This window comes from Denticeps clupeoides, chromosome 19 (assembly GCF_900700375.1).
Source record: "Denticeps clupeoides chromosome 19, fDenClu1.1, whole genome shotgun sequence".
Lineage (NCBI taxonomy): Eukaryota > Metazoa > Chordata > Actinopteri > Clupeiformes > Denticipitidae > Denticeps > Denticeps clupeoides.
This window is the reverse complement of record NC_041725.1, coordinates 15,109,620-15,126,732: the sequence shown is the minus strand read 5'-3', so window position 1 is coordinate 15,126,732 and position 17,113 is coordinate 15,109,620. Positions and strand designations below refer to the sequence as shown.

At 45.6% G+C, this 17,113-nt stretch overlaps 3 protein-coding genes and 2 non-coding genes across 9 annotated transcripts in view; 3 read left to right on the top strand and 2 right to left on the bottom strand.

Moving 5' to 3' along the window:
* Positions 1-212: 212 nt before the first annotated feature.
* On the bottom strand, positions 213-6,169 carry cep63 (centrosomal protein 63). 5 transcript variants are annotated; one of them, XM_028961403.1, is made up of 15 exons: positions 5,932-6,167; positions 5,550-5,630; positions 5,217-5,301; positions 4,978-5,134; positions 4,794-4,889; positions 4,580-4,702; positions 4,381-4,494; positions 4,127-4,276; positions 3,816-3,961; positions 3,484-3,586; positions 3,211-3,408; positions 2,699-2,785; positions 2,401-2,594; positions 1,421-1,706; positions 213-879 (listed from the first exon to the last, which is right to left on the bottom strand). In XM_028961403.1, the coding sequence occupies exons 3-15, from the start codon at positions 5,255-5,257 to the stop codon at positions 700-702; spliced, it is 1,875 nt and encodes a 624-aa protein (XP_028817236.1). In that variant the 5' UTR covers positions 5,258-5,301; positions 5,550-5,630; positions 5,932-6,167; the 3' UTR covers positions 213-699. The 5 variants fall into 5 exon arrangements, with proteins under 5 accessions (XP_028817236.1, XP_028817235.1, XP_028817238.1 ...); XM_028961402.1 differs by having other exon boundaries at positions 5,550-5,634; positions 5,932-6,004; XM_028961405.1 differs by having other exon boundaries at positions 2,401-2,591; positions 5,550-6,169.
* A 581-nt stretch (positions 6,170-6,750) lies between these two features.
* On the top strand, positions 6,751-6,822 carry trnap-cgg (transfer RNA proline (anticodon CGG)). Its single transcript has one exon. It is a non-coding gene; the product is annotated as a tRNA-Pro (tRNA).
* Positions 6,823-6,983: 161 nt separating this feature from the next.
* On the top strand, positions 6,984-7,055 carry trnap-ugg (transfer RNA proline (anticodon UGG)). Its single transcript has one exon. It is a non-coding gene; the product is annotated as a tRNA-Pro (tRNA).
* A 1,376-nt stretch (positions 7,056-8,431) lies between these two features.
* Positions 8,432-12,353, top strand: LOC114768922 (RING finger protein 227). Its single transcript, XM_028961436.1, has 4 exons — positions 8,432-8,740; positions 9,543-9,975; positions 10,736-10,840; positions 11,870-12,353. The coding sequence occupies exons 2-4, from the start codon at positions 9,644-9,646 to the stop codon at positions 11,913-11,915; spliced, it is 483 nt and encodes a 160-aa protein (XP_028817269.1). The 5' UTR covers positions 8,432-8,740; positions 9,543-9,643; the 3' UTR covers positions 11,916-12,353.
* A 2,100-nt stretch (positions 12,354-14,453) lies between these two features.
* rab6ba (RAB6B, member RAS oncogene family a) overlaps positions 14,454-17,113 on the bottom strand; it is a 63,033-nt gene continuing 60,373 nt past the window's right edge. Inside the window, exon 8 of the mRNA XM_028961433.1 lies at positions 14,454-16,888. Coding sequence (XP_028817266.1) covers positions 16,824-16,888 — 65 coding nt within the window. The 3' untranslated portion in view covers positions 14,454-16,823. The remainder of the gene's footprint in view (positions 16,889-17,113) is intronic.

Sequence of the window (17,113 nt, the reverse complement as noted above, 5' to 3'; positions counted from 1 at the left end):
GCCACAGAATTAACAAGATTACAGGTGTGTAATTAAAACAATATTTTCATTTTTATTGTAAGGCAGAAAAGAGCTTGAGATTTGTATTGTTTTGAAATTTTTATTCATCTGTCAAAGTATAAAATTAAAAATAAATAAATAAAAATCTGTTTAGTCCACAGAACCCCGACATCAGCGCTCTGTCTACCTGCCTCTTACACACACAGGTTATCAAAATATGACATTTAATGTTGTTTTTTTTTTTTTTTTTTCCATTAGCACACACATACACCAAAAACCCAAAACAGAAACAGTCATTAGAAAGGTTTTATAAAATAGACAAGGCACGACCAACAGGACATTAACAAAAATAAATGTTTTAAATAGGTTTAAAAAAAATAATAATAATAAAATAAGTGCTCACTGCAGACACATTGCTGGACACTCATGCACACACCCACCCCCTTCAGATTATCTGTGAGCATGTTGTGAGTGTGTAAGGCACCAGGAGCACAGAGGAACAGATGGACGGACATCTGGTTACAGCAGTTACCAAGTCTCTACCTCTTCACTCACTTCTCTGTTTATTGGCATTTTTAAAACATTTCTGCATATTAACGATTGGCACAGGGGCACAAGCTGCCATTTGCCTGCATTTGGCTCAATAAAAGGGAGGTTTTATCGACATCCTGGACCCCCGCTGTCTGTGTGTATGGGGCTTTAGTCACCGCCGAGTGCGGTCGCCCCGCTGGCTTTCCCCGTGCCCAGGTACCTCTGGACCGTGTGCGTGTTGCCCTCCCTCATGCTCTGTATGTGGGCATCCAGCCGCTGGAGGAGCTCTTGAGAACGCAACGTCTCGTCCTGCAGGAAACGGGACGCCACCGAGCCGATGGGCGAGTCCTGAGACACAGAGAGAGAGACACAGTACTGAGGAATCGCAATTACACCACAGCAAATCCCCATCAGCCCGGTTTTAAACGGATTGCTGGAGTTTTTTTCCATAACTAACCGTAAGAATTTCAGAAATTCCTGCCATTCTAGAAACTGTTCTGACATGAAGGCCTCTGTCCAGAGAAAGACATCTTACATGGGGACTATATGTACTTTAGTGAAAGTGAAGTGATTGTCACACGTGATACACAGCAGCACAGCGCACACAGTGAAATTTGTCCTCTGCATTTAACCCATCACCCTGAGTGAGCAGTGGGCAGCCATGACAGGTGCCCGGGGAGCAGTGTGTGGGGACGGTGCTTTGCTCAGTGGCACCTCAGTGCCACCTTGGCAGATCGGGATTCGAACCAGCAACCTTCTGATTATGGGGCCGTAACCACTAGGCCACCACCGCCCCTTTATGTACACTAGTGGCTTATCTTTCCTTAATCGTTGTATTTTTCGGTATATAAGACTGAACAGAGGGCGAGTGTTGTCACCAGAGACCCACCAGAGGCAGGACCTCCTCGTCCCCGCCATCACCATTCGGTGCAGCGTTCAGCAAGGAAGCCAAGCGCTGGGTTTTGAGGGTTGAAGATGAGCCGGAGGATGAAGAGGTGGAGGACGGAGCTGGGGATGGGGTCCGGCCGTCCGGGAGGTCGGAGGGATTAGAGAGCTCCTGCATTTGTTTCTGTAACCTCTGGATCTTCTGCACAAACCCTGCGGCATTTTCCTGCATCAGCACATCAGTGGGAGCCGGTTCCTCCTGCCGATTATGCTGCATCTGCTGCTCGTTCCTAAGCAACGAAAAGTTAACGTTCTAACTAGCTGCAATGATATATGCAGAAAGCGTTTTTGAAACTGCATTCAATGTGAACCATACAAATTTATAACTTCAGGAAACAGTGGCAGACCTCGGACAAGCAGCCTTACACATCCAGCAGAAACACAAACTTAAGATTTATATTTACAGGGACAGTCCCCCCCCTGGAGCAATTTAGGGTTAAGTGTCTTGCTCAGGGACACAATGGTAGTAAGTGGGGTTTGAACCTGGGTCTTCTGGTTCATAGGTGAGTGTGTTACCCACTAGGCTACTACCACCCTAAACTTAAATCAACATAAGTGGGGCAATACTTTTGTAAAATTATAAAAAAAAAAACAACTCCTGGCTCTCGGAACATCAATCAACAACAGTCCATCTTATAGTCATGTGATGACCCGTTGAAGCTCATATATGCATCATCTTGCTTCTCACCAGCCTCTTCCAGTACATGACTCTTCACTGGTATACTGACAGTTCACCGGTCGGGGCATCTCCAGGGAAGGGTTGTGAGCAAAATGTGCATTCACCCCTATCTGTTTAGTGGGCGTGACCTGAGACGTATTATCATGCGGACCTGTTCTCGGTTGGTTCCGTTCAGCACCTGCCGAGCACCAGAACCAGTGTAGTGGAAACAAGGTGGAAACGTGTGTGTGTGTGTATGGACGTACCTCTCCTGTGAGGCTGTAGCCTGGCTGTGCAGCAGGGCTCTCTCGTACCCGCCCTTCCAGCGCTGGGAACTGGCCTCCAGCCGCGTGAGGACCTCAGTCAGCTCCCGCCTCAGCCGCTGGTTCTCCTGCTCCAGGGCGCTCAGGGACGACACGTAACTGTCCCGCAGGGAGGCCAGCGAGTTCTCTGCCTCCTGCTGAACCGAGAGACAGAGTGATGGAACTTTACTACCCAGCGTCACCCGCTTTACCATTCCCAAGGTAGGAAGATGTATGGGAAACAAAACGTTCCACCCCAAACCTTGGATGATCTGGACTCTGCTTTCTCCAGCAACCTGTTTAGATGCTGGTTCTCCATCTTCAGTGTGTCAAGCTGGACCTGGGTCACCTGGGAGAAAAAATGCAAATAAAGCCAGCTTTGATTACAGAGAACATTTTCCTTAATAATATGTTTGAAATTTGATTGAGTGAAGTCCACAGACAGTTTAGATGTAGAGGTGTTTCACTTTTTTTTTTTCGGATATATACTGAATGGATTTAGGTGAAATTCAGTGACGTTATAAAAGACACAGGCACATTCACCCTCTTAATTATTTCACAGTATTGAAGAAACAGGGGCTTTCAGCAGAATGTGATGCATATATTGTAATGTAATGAGTGGCCAGTGAATTTCCTGTATGGATCATTTATAAGGGAAGCACTACCTGATTGGCCGACTGAATGCGTCTTTATCAGCACCGTGTCTGACCACCTCTGACGGAATCACCAACACTAACTCAGACTGAGGGTGGTCCTCGGCCCAGCCTCACCCACCTTGAGCTCTGCAGCTCGTCGCTCCGCCCTCTCCACCTCAGCCCTCAGCTGCTTCTCGATGCCGGAGGCGGAGCCACTCAGCGTCGCTATGGCGATGTCTCTCTGGTGCATCTCACTGGTCAGCTGGGACACTTCCTTCTTCATGCCCTCCACCTCCCCACGACGCGTCTGCTCCGCCAGCCGAAGCTCTTCACGCAGCTACAACACGCACGTTTAGCACCAGATAAAAATGATACAAAAAAAATAATAAAAATGAGCTTGTGAGACTCTTGCCTTCTTGGCCTCAGCGAGAGCGTGACCGTGCTCCACTTCCAAAAGTTCCCACTCCTGCTCAGTCCTCCCGGACGCTCCGTTCTGCTGGCACTCGGCTTCGGGCCTAGGGCAGGGAGTACTCAAGTCTTCACTTGTTCCACTCTCTCATCAAAATGACAGGAAATGTGGCTGCTTCAAGCACAGAATGTAATTATTGGATGCGGTGGGCATTAAATAACACGCGGCAGCGTATTTCCTGGGAGGGATGAGTCCGGGCCGGCTGATCCGCTGTGGGGACGGGGGCAGCCGTGTACGCGCCTCTGTGCTGCTCTGAGGGTTGGAGGGCCACTCACCGCACGCTGCGCTCCGTGTCCCGCAGCGCCTGGCTGAGCCGAGCCACTTCGGAGCTGAGCTGCTGTTGCTGCAGCCTGGAGCTCTGCACAAAGTTCTCTTGAGCCGCCAGTGTGGCTCTCAGCTCCTGCTTCTCCTCGTTCAGCACCTGCAGGGGGCAGCAGGCGGCCCGCATCACATCACATGGCAGCTCTGACTGCACCACTGGGCCGCAACCGAGTGGGAAACACACGCCGGCACGTCAACAGTCTGAGTGAGACACTGGACTGCAACCCTCCCTCGATTACGAGAGGAACGGAAGAAGGCCACGGACCTGCCGCTCTTGGTGCGAGTCTCTCAGCGCGTCCTGCAGCGCTCGCTGTCGTTCCAGCTCCAGCTCCTGAGTGTGTATCTGGTCCTGTGCCTTCTGCAGCTGAGTGCGCAGCCGCTGCAGCTCACCCTGCTCCTGCAGCCGCCCGCCGCCCTGTCGCAGCACACGGAACCAAACAACAATGGGCCCCGGGGAGTAATAATTTTAAATGAACACTGCTCTGTTTTTCGAGAGGAGAACCGACGCCACGTGTGTACCTGCATATGGGAGAACTGCTCTGCCAGGTTCTTCCTCTGTGTTTCCAGTGATGCCACCTGCTTCTGGTAGCACTGCCGCTGCTGCTCCCACTCTGCTGAATGCTGACGGAACTCCTGCACGTGAAAGAACACACACACACACACACACACATTATGAAAAAATAAGATCATTCATGTCTTTAAATGGTCCATTTATTACCTCTAACTTTGAGTTTAGACGGAAGACCTCACTCCTGTCCTCCTCGCGACTCCTGGCTCCTTCTCTTGCGTCCTTCAGGTGTTTGCGCTGGAGCTTCTCATAGCTGCGCTTCAGCTTGGCCAACTGAGAACAAGAGTGTAAACTGGTATCAGATTCTGCTGTTCTGTTCAAACAAAAAAAAAAATTATATATTGTCAAATAAATGACAGCTCACCTCGTCTCGCACATGCTGTAACTGCTCTTCATATTTCGTGACCTGTTCCTGCTTCCCAGCACGCATTTCGTCTACCTGCTTCCCAAGAACCCTGATCTGAGGGCACCAGAGAGAAAGAGCCAGGACATGAGACTTTTCTGCGGTCACCCCCACCCTGACCCCAGGAACGGCCATGACCCTTCACCTCAGCGTTCCTCCGGTCCAGCATCTCCCTGGCCGACCGCAGCTCGGACTCCAGGGCGTGGACCCGGGCTTCCCACTCGGAGTGCTTGTGGTTCATCATGATGTCAATCTGGCGCAGGAGCTCCTGCAGCTCGGGCTCACAGGAGGCCAGGATGGAGCTGAGAAGAAGAAAAAAAAACTTATCAGAATCATTTCAAAGACCCAAACGTGATCAACAGCAGCTAGGACTGCACCACTTGCCTGGCGTCCTGGTCCCGCAGGGTCCCCAGAAAAGCATCCATGTTCACTGTTCCTCACCTCGTCATTATACCAACGGACACCGAACCTGCCAAACACTTTACTTTATTTTGCAGACGCTTTTATCCAAAGCGACTTACAGGAGGAAGACACCAGCAATTCTCATTCGATTTCTATAGATTTTGAGTTTAAGAGCTCTGATAAGGCCTAACTTGTCAGCAAAGAGCATGTTCGGAGATTGTTAAGTGCTTAGACGAAGAAAGAAATTTATATATATATAATTTTGTACAGTGGGTACGCATGTGCGTGTGTAAGTGTTAGGTTTGTCGGAAATACTTTTTGAATGAGAGGGTTTTCAACTGCCAGAACACACGCCAGAAGCCTTCATCACACTGCACAGGGGAATTCACTCCGCTTCTGTCTAATACACGGAACGATAGTTAATAACAGAGTAAAAATACTACGTTGCCTGGACGCCGTAATACAAAACTCTCCTCGCATATAAATGGTCTACAAAATGTAAGAAACCTTGATTTGTTAGCGGTAGCTTAGCTGGCTGGCTAACGTTAGCCAGCTAATTCAGACCCACCGTTCCATAATTACCAGAGTTCTCCAAGACCTTCAAAACACCCGCTAACACTCCTCTCGGGTAAATAGAATAAGAAGAAATAAAACATGACAACGAAACGCGCGATTTAAAAAAAGTTTAAAAACCTACCCTCGTTCCAACTTAACAACCCAACAGTGAAGTGCATGTTTATACTTCAGCAGCGTCGCTGACTACAGTTGAGACCGCGGTTGCCAGATCTCGGGATGGGGAAAAAGGCTCAGCAAAAATGCAAAAACAAATACATAAATGACCTGAGAAAGGGAATACCCACTCACTGTATTTATATTTAAAGCTGTTGGTCGAGAGAAAAAAGCTAATAGAACTGTTTACCATGATTGTTTTGTTAAGCTATTTGTGCAGAACCTGGCAACACTGGCAAAGATGCATGGGACGACAATGGCCAGGAACAGATTTTCTCCCTCCAGAATACAGCATCCGGTACGTTACAAATCGTAAAGCAAAGTAGGCACAAGTATGGAAGCACAAAAGGCACTAAGACGCGCACATTTACAAATTCCGTGTACATTGTGCGTTTTGCCATGTCCAAAATGTCATTTCCGAAAAAAAAAAAAAACATTTTCATTGTCATTTCAGCTACATACATGCTATAAAGCACGTAGTGAAACGAAACAACGTCTCACCTGAACCAGGTGCTACGTGTAACGTTTAAAGAACGTTCGTGTAACCCACCATCAGCCTGAAAGCCTCTGGATGAGACCGCGGCGACACGACGTACTACCGGCGTCCGCGTCCACCTGTAACCCATCACTCGCTCCGGATTTGTCCTGGAACATTTTTTTTTAGAGTGTTTAAAAAAAATAAAACCAAAACGTCTGCGTCCAGTAGACGTGCGCGTCATCGTGTGACGTCATTTGGACGTCCTGACATTCTGTAGAAGGGGGAGGTGTTCGGGAGATCGAAGCACGTGGCTCGTTGGTCTAGGGGTATGATTCTCGCTTCGGGTGCGAGAGGTCCCGGGTTCAAATCCCGGACGAGCCCTTCCTTTTCCCGGCGTACCGAGTCACCACAACGCGGCGCCGTCCGTGGAATAAAGCGATCTGGAGTCAAACCGCACGCCAGGTCTGGAATCCGCATTTAACTTGCCGAACTTCTGGAGGACAGAACATTCGTGTATAAGAGAGCGACATCGTTTTGCAAGCGGCTCGTTGGTCTAGGGGTATGATTCTCGCTTTGGGTGCGAGAGGTCCCGGGTTCAAATCCCGGACGAGCCCACTCTTTTCTTCTTTTAATGTCAAATATAAAATACAACGTCATACGTAATGACGTATTATGTCTAATATATATTGGGTTAATAGTTACTTATATATTTCTGGTATGATCAATAACAATGATTCACATGGACGTGTGGACGTGAGTTTGAACAGCAGGGGGAGACATAAATCACTTCAATATTAAATACATATCTGCTCGGAAGGGTGATCTGTGGGTGATCTGTGACACCACACATCCCGCAAGGAGGTGGGAATAGCTGGATTTCTATTACTACGCCTTAGTTACAACTCAGAGAGCCGTGGTGACAGGGTCCGGTTTCAGGCTGTCACGGTCACACACCGGTCAGTTCCTGGTCATTTATAGCGAGGGAATTCTCACCCCGGCGCAAATCTGTTGTGCTAATATATAACCTAATGTATAACCTATTACCCAGAGAGTAAAAGGCCAAAAATCTGGTGCCTGAAAGAGGGAAGGATGGGCATTTATCATGTGAACCTTGACTCAATCTGGTGATTTTGCACCGTGGGACTTTCACAGAGTCGTGTTTTTGTGCAACAATTTTGCAAAGCAAACCACTGGTTTTCTACTATTTGCATAACGGACAAAATGTCCTCTGTTCCTGCCTCACTACTCCACTGCGGCGTTCCCTCCCCAGAATGCTGATGCTTGCCTACAAAGCCAAGAAAGGGTCATGCCCTCCTACCTCAGATCCGTCGTCGCTGCTCGCTCTGCACCTCGATCTCTCTAGGAAAGCGTTCATCTAGACTCTTGTCTAGAGTCTTGGAGACCAGGTGGTGGAATGCACTTCCACCAGAAGTTCAAAGTCGAGTCACTGAAGATCTTCAAACACAAGCTGAAAACCTCCATTTGTAGGAAATACTTAGATTAAAAAGGGCTCTTGTGTATATTAAAAGTCATTAAGCGGATGGTATCTACAGATCAGGTCCTAGAGAACCAAACAAGGGATTTCAATAATGGACATTTTAGAGCACGTATCTATGTTGCTCTGATAAAGAGCGTCTGCCAAAGTAGAATATTTACGTTTATCAGACGCCCTTATCCAGAGCGACTTACAATCAGTAGTTACAGGGACAGTCCCCTCTGGAGACACTTAGGGTTAAGTGTCTTCCCGAGGGACACAGTGGTAGTGGTGGTAAGTGGGGTTTGAACCTGGGTCTTCTGGTTTCATAGGCAAGTATGCTACCCACTAGGTGACTACCACCCTACCGGCATGGGTATGGGCCTTCTTGGAACCTGGACTGTTGTATCTTTATGCTTCCTGTGTATTGACAGCGCTGGACGCACTTCTGGAGAATTTTGCAGTCTTCCTCTTCCTGAACTTCACCCCACCTGTTCCCTGTCAGCTGCCGAGTTCGGGAACAAAGGGATCTTGGAAGCTGGCAAGCAGGCAGGCAGAGAGAGAGAGAGAGAGAGAGCGCCTCCCTCCCACTGTGCCTAATGGGTGTTTAAAACATCCAGTCCCACAACTGCCACCCCTCCACCGCACACACAGCTGCTCCGCCATACACGCCGGCGGGACAGGGGGAGGGGGGCGAGGAGGACACTTCCACACATGACATCTCCAAAGTGGGGCTTAAAGAGGCGAGGAGCTGCGCCAAACTTCATTCGCAGCGGAGCCGGCTCCACCGACAGGGAACTGGACTGGAATGACAAGCTGCCCTCTGTAAGTGTTTCCAATCCATGACACTTTCTGCTGAGTTAAAGTATATATGATGTTCAACATTTCAAAATATATATAAAAACTTGACTAGCGTTAGATGATGAGACTGTTAACTACCATTCTGAAGACGTGAACAGTTGGATTTGACAGGTGATAGCAGATCATCATTGAAATGAAAATACACATATTTTATCCAACACCGATATTTTATCCAACACCGGGATTTTTGCTGGAATTCCCCCCGATACAGAATGTAATAAAAATACAGAGATTTTAAATGCAGTTTTCTGTCTGGATATGAAGTTCAGTTGAAACTATGACACTTTAGGCCACATAAAATCTAAATAGTTTTGGTCTGCAGTCTTTTATTCCCCACGTGGGCTCATTTAATTTGCTACAGACATGACTCTGCTCCATTTGGACAATTGCATCGAAGGCATCAGTAGTCAAGGGGCCAGAGGTCATGCTTGTACAGGTCAAAACGCCATCATCAATTATTCCAGCGGAACAGGTGGCCGGCAGCCAGGAAAATGAATATTATTCAAATACGGCGCACAATGCAAATTCTGGCACCTGCTTGTGCCGCGCACAGCCGAGTGTCAAATTACGCTCGAGCCGCAGATGGGCCTGTTTAGACTGCCGCTAGTGATGGGATATTAAGTTTGTGTTTGTGTTCATTAAAAGCACGGTCAAATATTTACAGTGCAAACGTTTGTTTTTGCATCATTAAACCGTCATATTTCACCAGGGCAGAGAAAAGAAGAAATGTGTTGCGCACGTTCCATTGTGTTTTTTTATTTTGCAGTGAGAGTCTTCCGAAACCCAGTCGTCAAACCACCCCACCCAATCCCGGCAGGTCCTCTTAACGTCCCACGTCCAGCCGACCTTGGAGCGAGGAGCGCCGCCATGGTCCTGTGTGAGGAGAAGGAGTGCAGGGTGTGCTACCTGCGCTACTCGCGGGCCGAGCGCGTGCCCAGGGAGCTCCACTGCCACCACACCTTCTGCGCCCCCTGCCTGGAGGCCATGGCGCAGACCAAGAGCGGCATGCTGACCGTGCGCTGCCCGCTGTGCCGGCAGGTGACCTGCATGCGCCGCGGCCTCACCCTGCAGGAGGGCCTGTGGGTGGACACGCAGCTGTGGGACCAGATTTCCGAGGAGGAAGAGGAGGCCGAGGACGAGGGCGGCCTGGACAGACAGGGGGAGCGGCTGGAGGAGGCGCCGGTGACTCAGGCTGAATGGTGAGGGGCTTATCTACAGCACACCGGGTGCGCTGTGTTCTAAACGCTTGGCTGGATGATACAAGGCGGGCCCAGATTCCTCCCCAGCAGCTGGAGGAAACAAAGGCGCATCGTTTAATGTCATCAGCCCGCTGCTTTGATCTAGCAGTAGCGCATTAACTAAAAAAACCTAAACCTTCATGTTGAGGAGGGTGCGAAGATCAGGTAACACAACCGGAAGACCACAGGGACCACAGGTTCAAACCCGACTTACTACCATTGTGTCCCTGAGCAAGACACTTAACCATCAGTGTCTCCAGGGGGGACTGTCCCTGTAACTACCGACTGTAAGTCGCTCTGGATAAGGGCGTCTGATAAATGCTGTAAAAAAAAAAAACTAGAAAATATTTTTTACATTTTTATCTATTTTTTAAAAACACAACATCTCTTTAAACACAAGGATGACAGTATAAATAGTGAACAATTCTCATTATATGTAATTCCAAAACATTTTTTCTAACTTGAATAATAGCCTCATTCACATTTTTATGGCATCAGTGTGTTAGATGGTTTTAGTTTCATTTATTCATATAATTTTGCAGGAGAAAAACTTGACTACTATATGGTTGTCATATATGCCACCTCAAATTATTAGAATATTAATCACAAAACGGAAGCTGGTTAAAGCTGAATGGTTGTAGGTTGGAGGTGAAGACTTTGCTGCAGGAATGCCAGTTTCACGTATCCAAAGTCATCTTCCCAATGTCCTTGTCTTTCTCAGCCGAGCCGCAAAGCCCCACAGGCGGAAACTGAAGCTGCCGCTGTTCCTGAGGAGGCTCAGCTTCAGCCGACAGCCACAGGAAAGGATCGTGCCAGGCTGCAACGTGTGAGCGTTTTACTGTGTACCAAGTGTTACAGCGATCCACGCCCGATTCAAGGGCGGTGGCCAACCGTCGCCAGCAATTAACACGCACACTCTCACAGTTTGTCAAATCCGCTGGATAAACAGCATCTCATTACGCATCTCTCCCTGAGTCATCTGTTGTGCAAAAGCTGCATTAGATGCGTCAGTATTACATCTGCAGCATATCTCAATCAGAGACTAAACCACGAAACTCATTTCCAAATACACATAGAAAGCTTCTAGCACAAAATCCAGGCCACACACTCTAGGCAGAAGATGCACAGGTGGGTCTTCAGGGGGATTCAGAGGTGTCCAGGGTGACAGAACGGTGGGTGTGAACGGCGGCAAAATATTCCATGGTTGTGGGGTTTAATCTGAAAAAAAAAACAACAATCTACTGCATCTCATACATTCTGAAAAAAATACTAGTTTTTTTTTTTTTAATTGATAATCATATACGCAGCATTCATTAAACATAAGGGTTTATACACACACACACACACACTCACAGTACAGGCCAAATGTTTGGACACCTTCTCATTCAATGTGTTTTCTATATTTTCATGACCATTTACGTTGGTTGATTCTCACTGAAGGCATCAAAACTATGTAAGAACGCATGTGGAGTTATGTACTTAACAAAAAAAGGTGAAATAACTGAAAACATGTTTTATATTCTAGTTTCTTTGCCTTCACTCTGTGGTCCAGCTCACCCCAAACCATCTCGATTGGGTTCATACGATTGACTGTGGAGGCCAGGTCTCCACTTTTTGTTAAGTACATAACTCCACATGTGTTCATTCATAGTTTTGATGCCTTCAGTGAGAATCTACCAACGTAAATGGTCATGACAATAAAGAAAACACATTGAATGAGAAGGTGTATCCAAACTTTTGGCCTGTATTGTATGTGTGTGTGCGTGTGTATATATATATTATAATATAAATAAAAATTCCTGAAAGGCATTAGTAAATATGGCAGTTAGACGTCTAACGTCTGTCCTTTTTGCAGTGAAATGAAGTCATGGCGCCGGCTCTCAGCTGAAGAAATGCTGTGAACGCATGGCCAGGCAGGGTTCGAGACGGCACATCCTGAGAGATGTGTGCCACCGGCACCGATGTGGAGGGAGCAGGGACGGCGGACGCTGCCGTGTGTTTTGTGCTCATGAAAGGGGGTGCGAGACCCTCTCATTACCTATTCCCTTCATAATCCGTCACAGCTGCTCCTGCGCGATTCGGAATCAGCTCTCCCAACGGAGGGGGGAGAGAAAGAAGGAGACGTAGAAATAGAAAGGGAAAAAAGAGAGGGGTTGGTGGGGGTCATCACAGATGCCATCCAGGCACACCTCAACAGATGGCCTCCAGGGTCCTGACACCTCCCCATGGACACAATCACTTCATCCACCCTCCAAAAGAACCCTTTAAATGATCTTTTTTTTGTGCCTATATTTATGTCTTTGATAAATTATTTTTCATTAAAAATTCTAGAGAAGCTATTGTCTGTGTGTGGGTGTGTCTGCTCTGCTTTTCAGCGTATTGAGAGAAAAATGTCTCCTGCCCCAGACGGTGAGGGGATTAGTGTCATTTTGACCTTCTTTTCATGTTTAGTCAGCTCACATTAATAACACTGCAGACGAGCCTGGAGAGGGACTCCACTGAACGCGGCCATCTGTGAGGTCTTATGCGGCGTCACCCCCAAGGCCACGTCCACAGCGTGTCCCCATTCACCCCACTCAGACGACGCTTCATTTACATAAAACTCTGCGGCCACGTTCAGTAAATACACTTCCCTGTATGTCACAGACGGTAAAAAAAAACACAACACTTTCAGTATTAATAATGTCATCATTAATCACGTTACTGTACTTCACTGGCTGTTAGCCTCCTTGACCCCCTGTTCAATTACCCATGAGGTGAAGCGTTAAAGAGAGCCAAGAGGAACCCCGAGATTTCTCCCCGGCCAAAACGCAGGCGAGCGAGCAGACGATGCCCCCACAAAAGAGCTGCTCAGCCGTGAAAGTGGATTCCGAACGCTTTTCATTAAGCATCTGCGCCGGTCCTGTACAGCATGTGGACACCAGACATCAAATTATTCATCTCTAGTTCAGAACCCCCTGATCAGATATATTTCGAGAGAGAGCGAGTAACTGTCTCAGCCACAAGTATAAGGGTTTGGGGGCATAGAGCAAAAGTCCTTATTAAAGCATTAATATTACAAAAAGGAATGGCCAGCACAGGGCCGAACGTTTATGATCATTGTTTTCTACAAAAAATGTAAATCTGATATAGCCTAGTTTTTAGGGCCAGAATCAGATGCCGCTACATTGTGAATCCCCGAAGCTACGCTATCTTGTCTCTCTTTATACTTGTATATGGTGAGATGACAATAAAGTTCACTTTGACGTTTGGGCGCACATTTACTTTTATTTTCAAATGGAGACTATTGAGATCTACTGACAAAACTCATTGGCACAAAAATTGATTGCAATTATTCACAACATATGTGATACACACGTGTTTATTGGTGAGAATGTGATGTGATTAGGGCTCACTCATTAACACACAATGAGTTTTTTTTTTTTACAATGCTGGGTCACATTTGCAATGTGACAGAAATCGAATCTTTTTATAATCGTTACGTCTAACGATAGGTTGACTAATTTCTTACCGATCCAGTTTTCCAGTTGAAACTTGACTTCCTGCCAGCGGACGGAGTGCGGCCAGAGAGGCTTTAATCAGAAAGCCTCTACTGATGAAACTCAGTGTAGCCTGGGTTTTCCATCCACCAGCAGAACAGATGCAGTCACTTTCTGGCACTTCCTGAAAAGCATGCTCTCACGATGAATAATAATGCTGAGTGAGGGGGTTGAGTCAGGTGAACATGGTGGCTTTGGTTTATTGCGCATGAAATGGCTTCTTGTGGCACGACTGTAAAATTTCAGACTGTTTACATTTTGATTTACCTGTGAATCAAAATGGAAATGGAAACAGGGCAGACGGGGTCACCTTTTCCAGTCTCATCACTTCCTATCAAGGAATTCAAAATGTTGTTCTTAGTTCTTTTTTTTTTTTTTTGATGTACACACTGAGTCACGCATTCAGAAATACCTCAGTACAGTGCAGAGTAGAACATGCATGTGCATGCCTTTTGGACTGGTGTTATCTAACATCATCTTTGGTGTAGTCTAACACATTGGTAACCGCCATTTCAGCAGAACAAATATAGTCCGAAGTTTCGTCAGAGATCACTTAAACATTTGTTGACTCAGAGCTCTGTGGAATAGCGGAAATGAAAGCATTTCCACAGGCAGGATTAGGGCTAAAAAGCTTTTTCACTACAAGGAAGACACTTGTTAGTGAGACTAATTAAAAAAACAGTCTTCTATTTGCAAGGAAGCACACAGATGGGTGTAGTGAGTCCAAACCGACCCCGTACCAGAGATATGGGAGCATCAGTGTCAGAAGGGAAACCCACAGTCCCTACTTTACAGGACAGTGGAGGCAGTGTCACGTCTGGGTACCACAACTAGCACAACAATGCCACAACACAGGTCGGTGTACAAACGGATGTCTACATAAAATTGAAGACCAGGCAGTTTTTGGTAATAAGACATTTTATTGATTTTTATTGATTTTGGACAGACATGCTAGATCTCTGTACAGTGTGGATGGAGAGCCAGCTCTGAAACTACCAGGTATGCTCCAGGTATCTATACACTAGGGACAGACTCTCCCCAAAACCTCAACATTCAGATGCGCTGCCAATCTTATCATGGCGATACAGTAGCACTGAGACATTCCTACCCCTCTGTACCGCAATTGTTTTCACCAGAGGAGAGAAAACGTCACTATAGTGGGATGCAAAAGGGGACGAAAGGCGGGCCGATTAACCTCAGACAGGGTAGTTAACACACAAGTAACCGCAACAGCAATAAATACATTCCTCCATAGCGCTTCCACAAAAAGCAATTAGCATACTGTTAAGAGAGAAAGAACACAATAAAAAAAGGCTACTAAGACAAAAATAACGAATCCGGGGTTAAACTGGATCAAACACAAAATGTCTTTTTTATGTCCCTGATTCTGTTGCCATGGTTCCATGTTAAATTAAGAGTTCTCTGGAATGGAGAGAAAACCCACACACGAAAGATAATGGAGAAACAACATCATTTTTCATACCTCAACTTCATCCTACAAGCTATCTTGACATGTAGAGAAGATCGTGTAAGGAACTGGACATGTCTTTTTCCTTTACAAAGCCTGTACTCATCATTTTTATAGCGATGCATGGGAAGCATGAGAATCTTTTTTAACTAGAATTATGTAAAAAAAAACTCTGTAAACATGTTCAAGTGGTAGATATAATAAAACACAAAATGCCCACCTCCCAAAGTAGTGTTTAAACTAATCTATTCATCTGTATCTTACAGTTCAGAGCTGATAAGGGACAAAAACTCAAACCTGTTCCATTATTTGGCTCATATGGGGAAAGGGTTAAGTCAAGAGATTGCTACTTTTTTCTTATCTTTTCCTGTTTTTCATCTTTTTTTGACTTGTTTTATTTAACACACAGAATGAGTCTTCACTTGAGACCAGAGAAACATGAAGTACTGTATCTCACAATTCATTTACTGTGACCCTCAGGAAGATTACAGTCAAACTTCTACAGTGAATGTAAGACTACAGAACTCTAACATTTACTTTGAAACATTTACAATTCATATTATTTTTTGCATTTTTAAAGTACATATATAAAAGTGCATTAATGACTTCTTTTCAAATGAAGGAGTGGTGTGGTGCCTACTACAGGAAGTAACACATCCGGTCCCATGACTAAAACAGGCAATGAGAATCAGTGTTTTGGCAAACTTATCAAATATGAAATGTTGCACGTTGCGTGATTCCAATAAATGCTTGTTAAAGTTTGGGGAAATAAAATGTCTGCATGAAGAAATATATCCAGCCTTCACCTGAAAGAGCACCTCATGTTTATGTGAGTAAAAAAAAACAAGGCTTGAGGGCATACCTGGGTATGGTCGCTGATGTGATTTTTACAGAGGTCTCTGGAAAACCTGCTCTTTGCTGCTGACTACTGTGAGACTACAACCTAAATCACAAGAACACAGACACAGCACAGTGTAGCAGTAAAGAAGTGACTCAATGCATTACGCCTGGTGGGAAGTGAAGAACTTAAAGACCCCTGTGTGAAAAATCCACGTGTGGCAGGAGACAGAGAGCACGGCTTGGCAGTTACCTTCTATGTTTGCACTCTAAAGTGTTCTATATAGATAGCATACATTTACAAATGCTCTTACGCCACTGACATTGAGAGATGGTTAAGGGAGGGAAATCAAGTTTGGAAAGTCAAGTTTCACAGAAAATGTTCAAATTAAACAACATGAACATTTCAATGTAGTGCATAAAGTCACGGGTCTAAGTAAGCCTTAACATATCCAAACTGTGTACATCAGCATCTAGATAAAAAAAAGGCTTTGCATGCATGCTTCAGTTATTCACTCAGTAGTTATTGTTCTGTTTGCCTTTTTTGTTATTGGACTGCTTGTTTCAATTCAGCTCTTTCTATTATACGTCGAGAACATGGTCGTCTTCTCTTTTTTAGTGCTTTTCCTTGAATATACAAAAATACAAAAATCAAAAGAAAAAACAAACAAACAAACAAATAAAACCCTACAATTCTAGTTGTTAAAAAATTATACACACATTAGGAGTGGACTTTTTTTGTTCATTTTCCTCTTCTTTATGAATTTTTAAGATTTTTGGCAATTTCGTTAATAAAGTAGAGTATTTTAAACCTGAAACTGATATAATGCTAGATCCAACCAATGACCTGTATTCAGATGGTAAAGCCAAATGTCCAATCTGAAAACTCAAGTGGAAGCTAACCAATAGGAAGCAACACAACAAGCATGTGGTGTAGACGGAGCTGCCCAATCAGAAGTCTGATATTAACAGGAACATCCACCTTCGGAGGTCGGAGGCTCCTGTGGTTTGTCCAGCTTGATATCAATCACTGAGTAGGGAGTTAAGGACATTTTAGGCAGCACACACACAAATATTCACATTTGCATTTTATGAAGGGTATTACATATAATGTTTATGGCTAATTATCATTCCACAAAATACAAAAAACACAGTCCGAAAGGACAAAGTCATGCACACAGAGAGAGCTCAAAGCTAACCAGGTAGCAAGCTAGTTAGGTTAGCTGTTTTGAGACTTATTCATGGGAATAACACT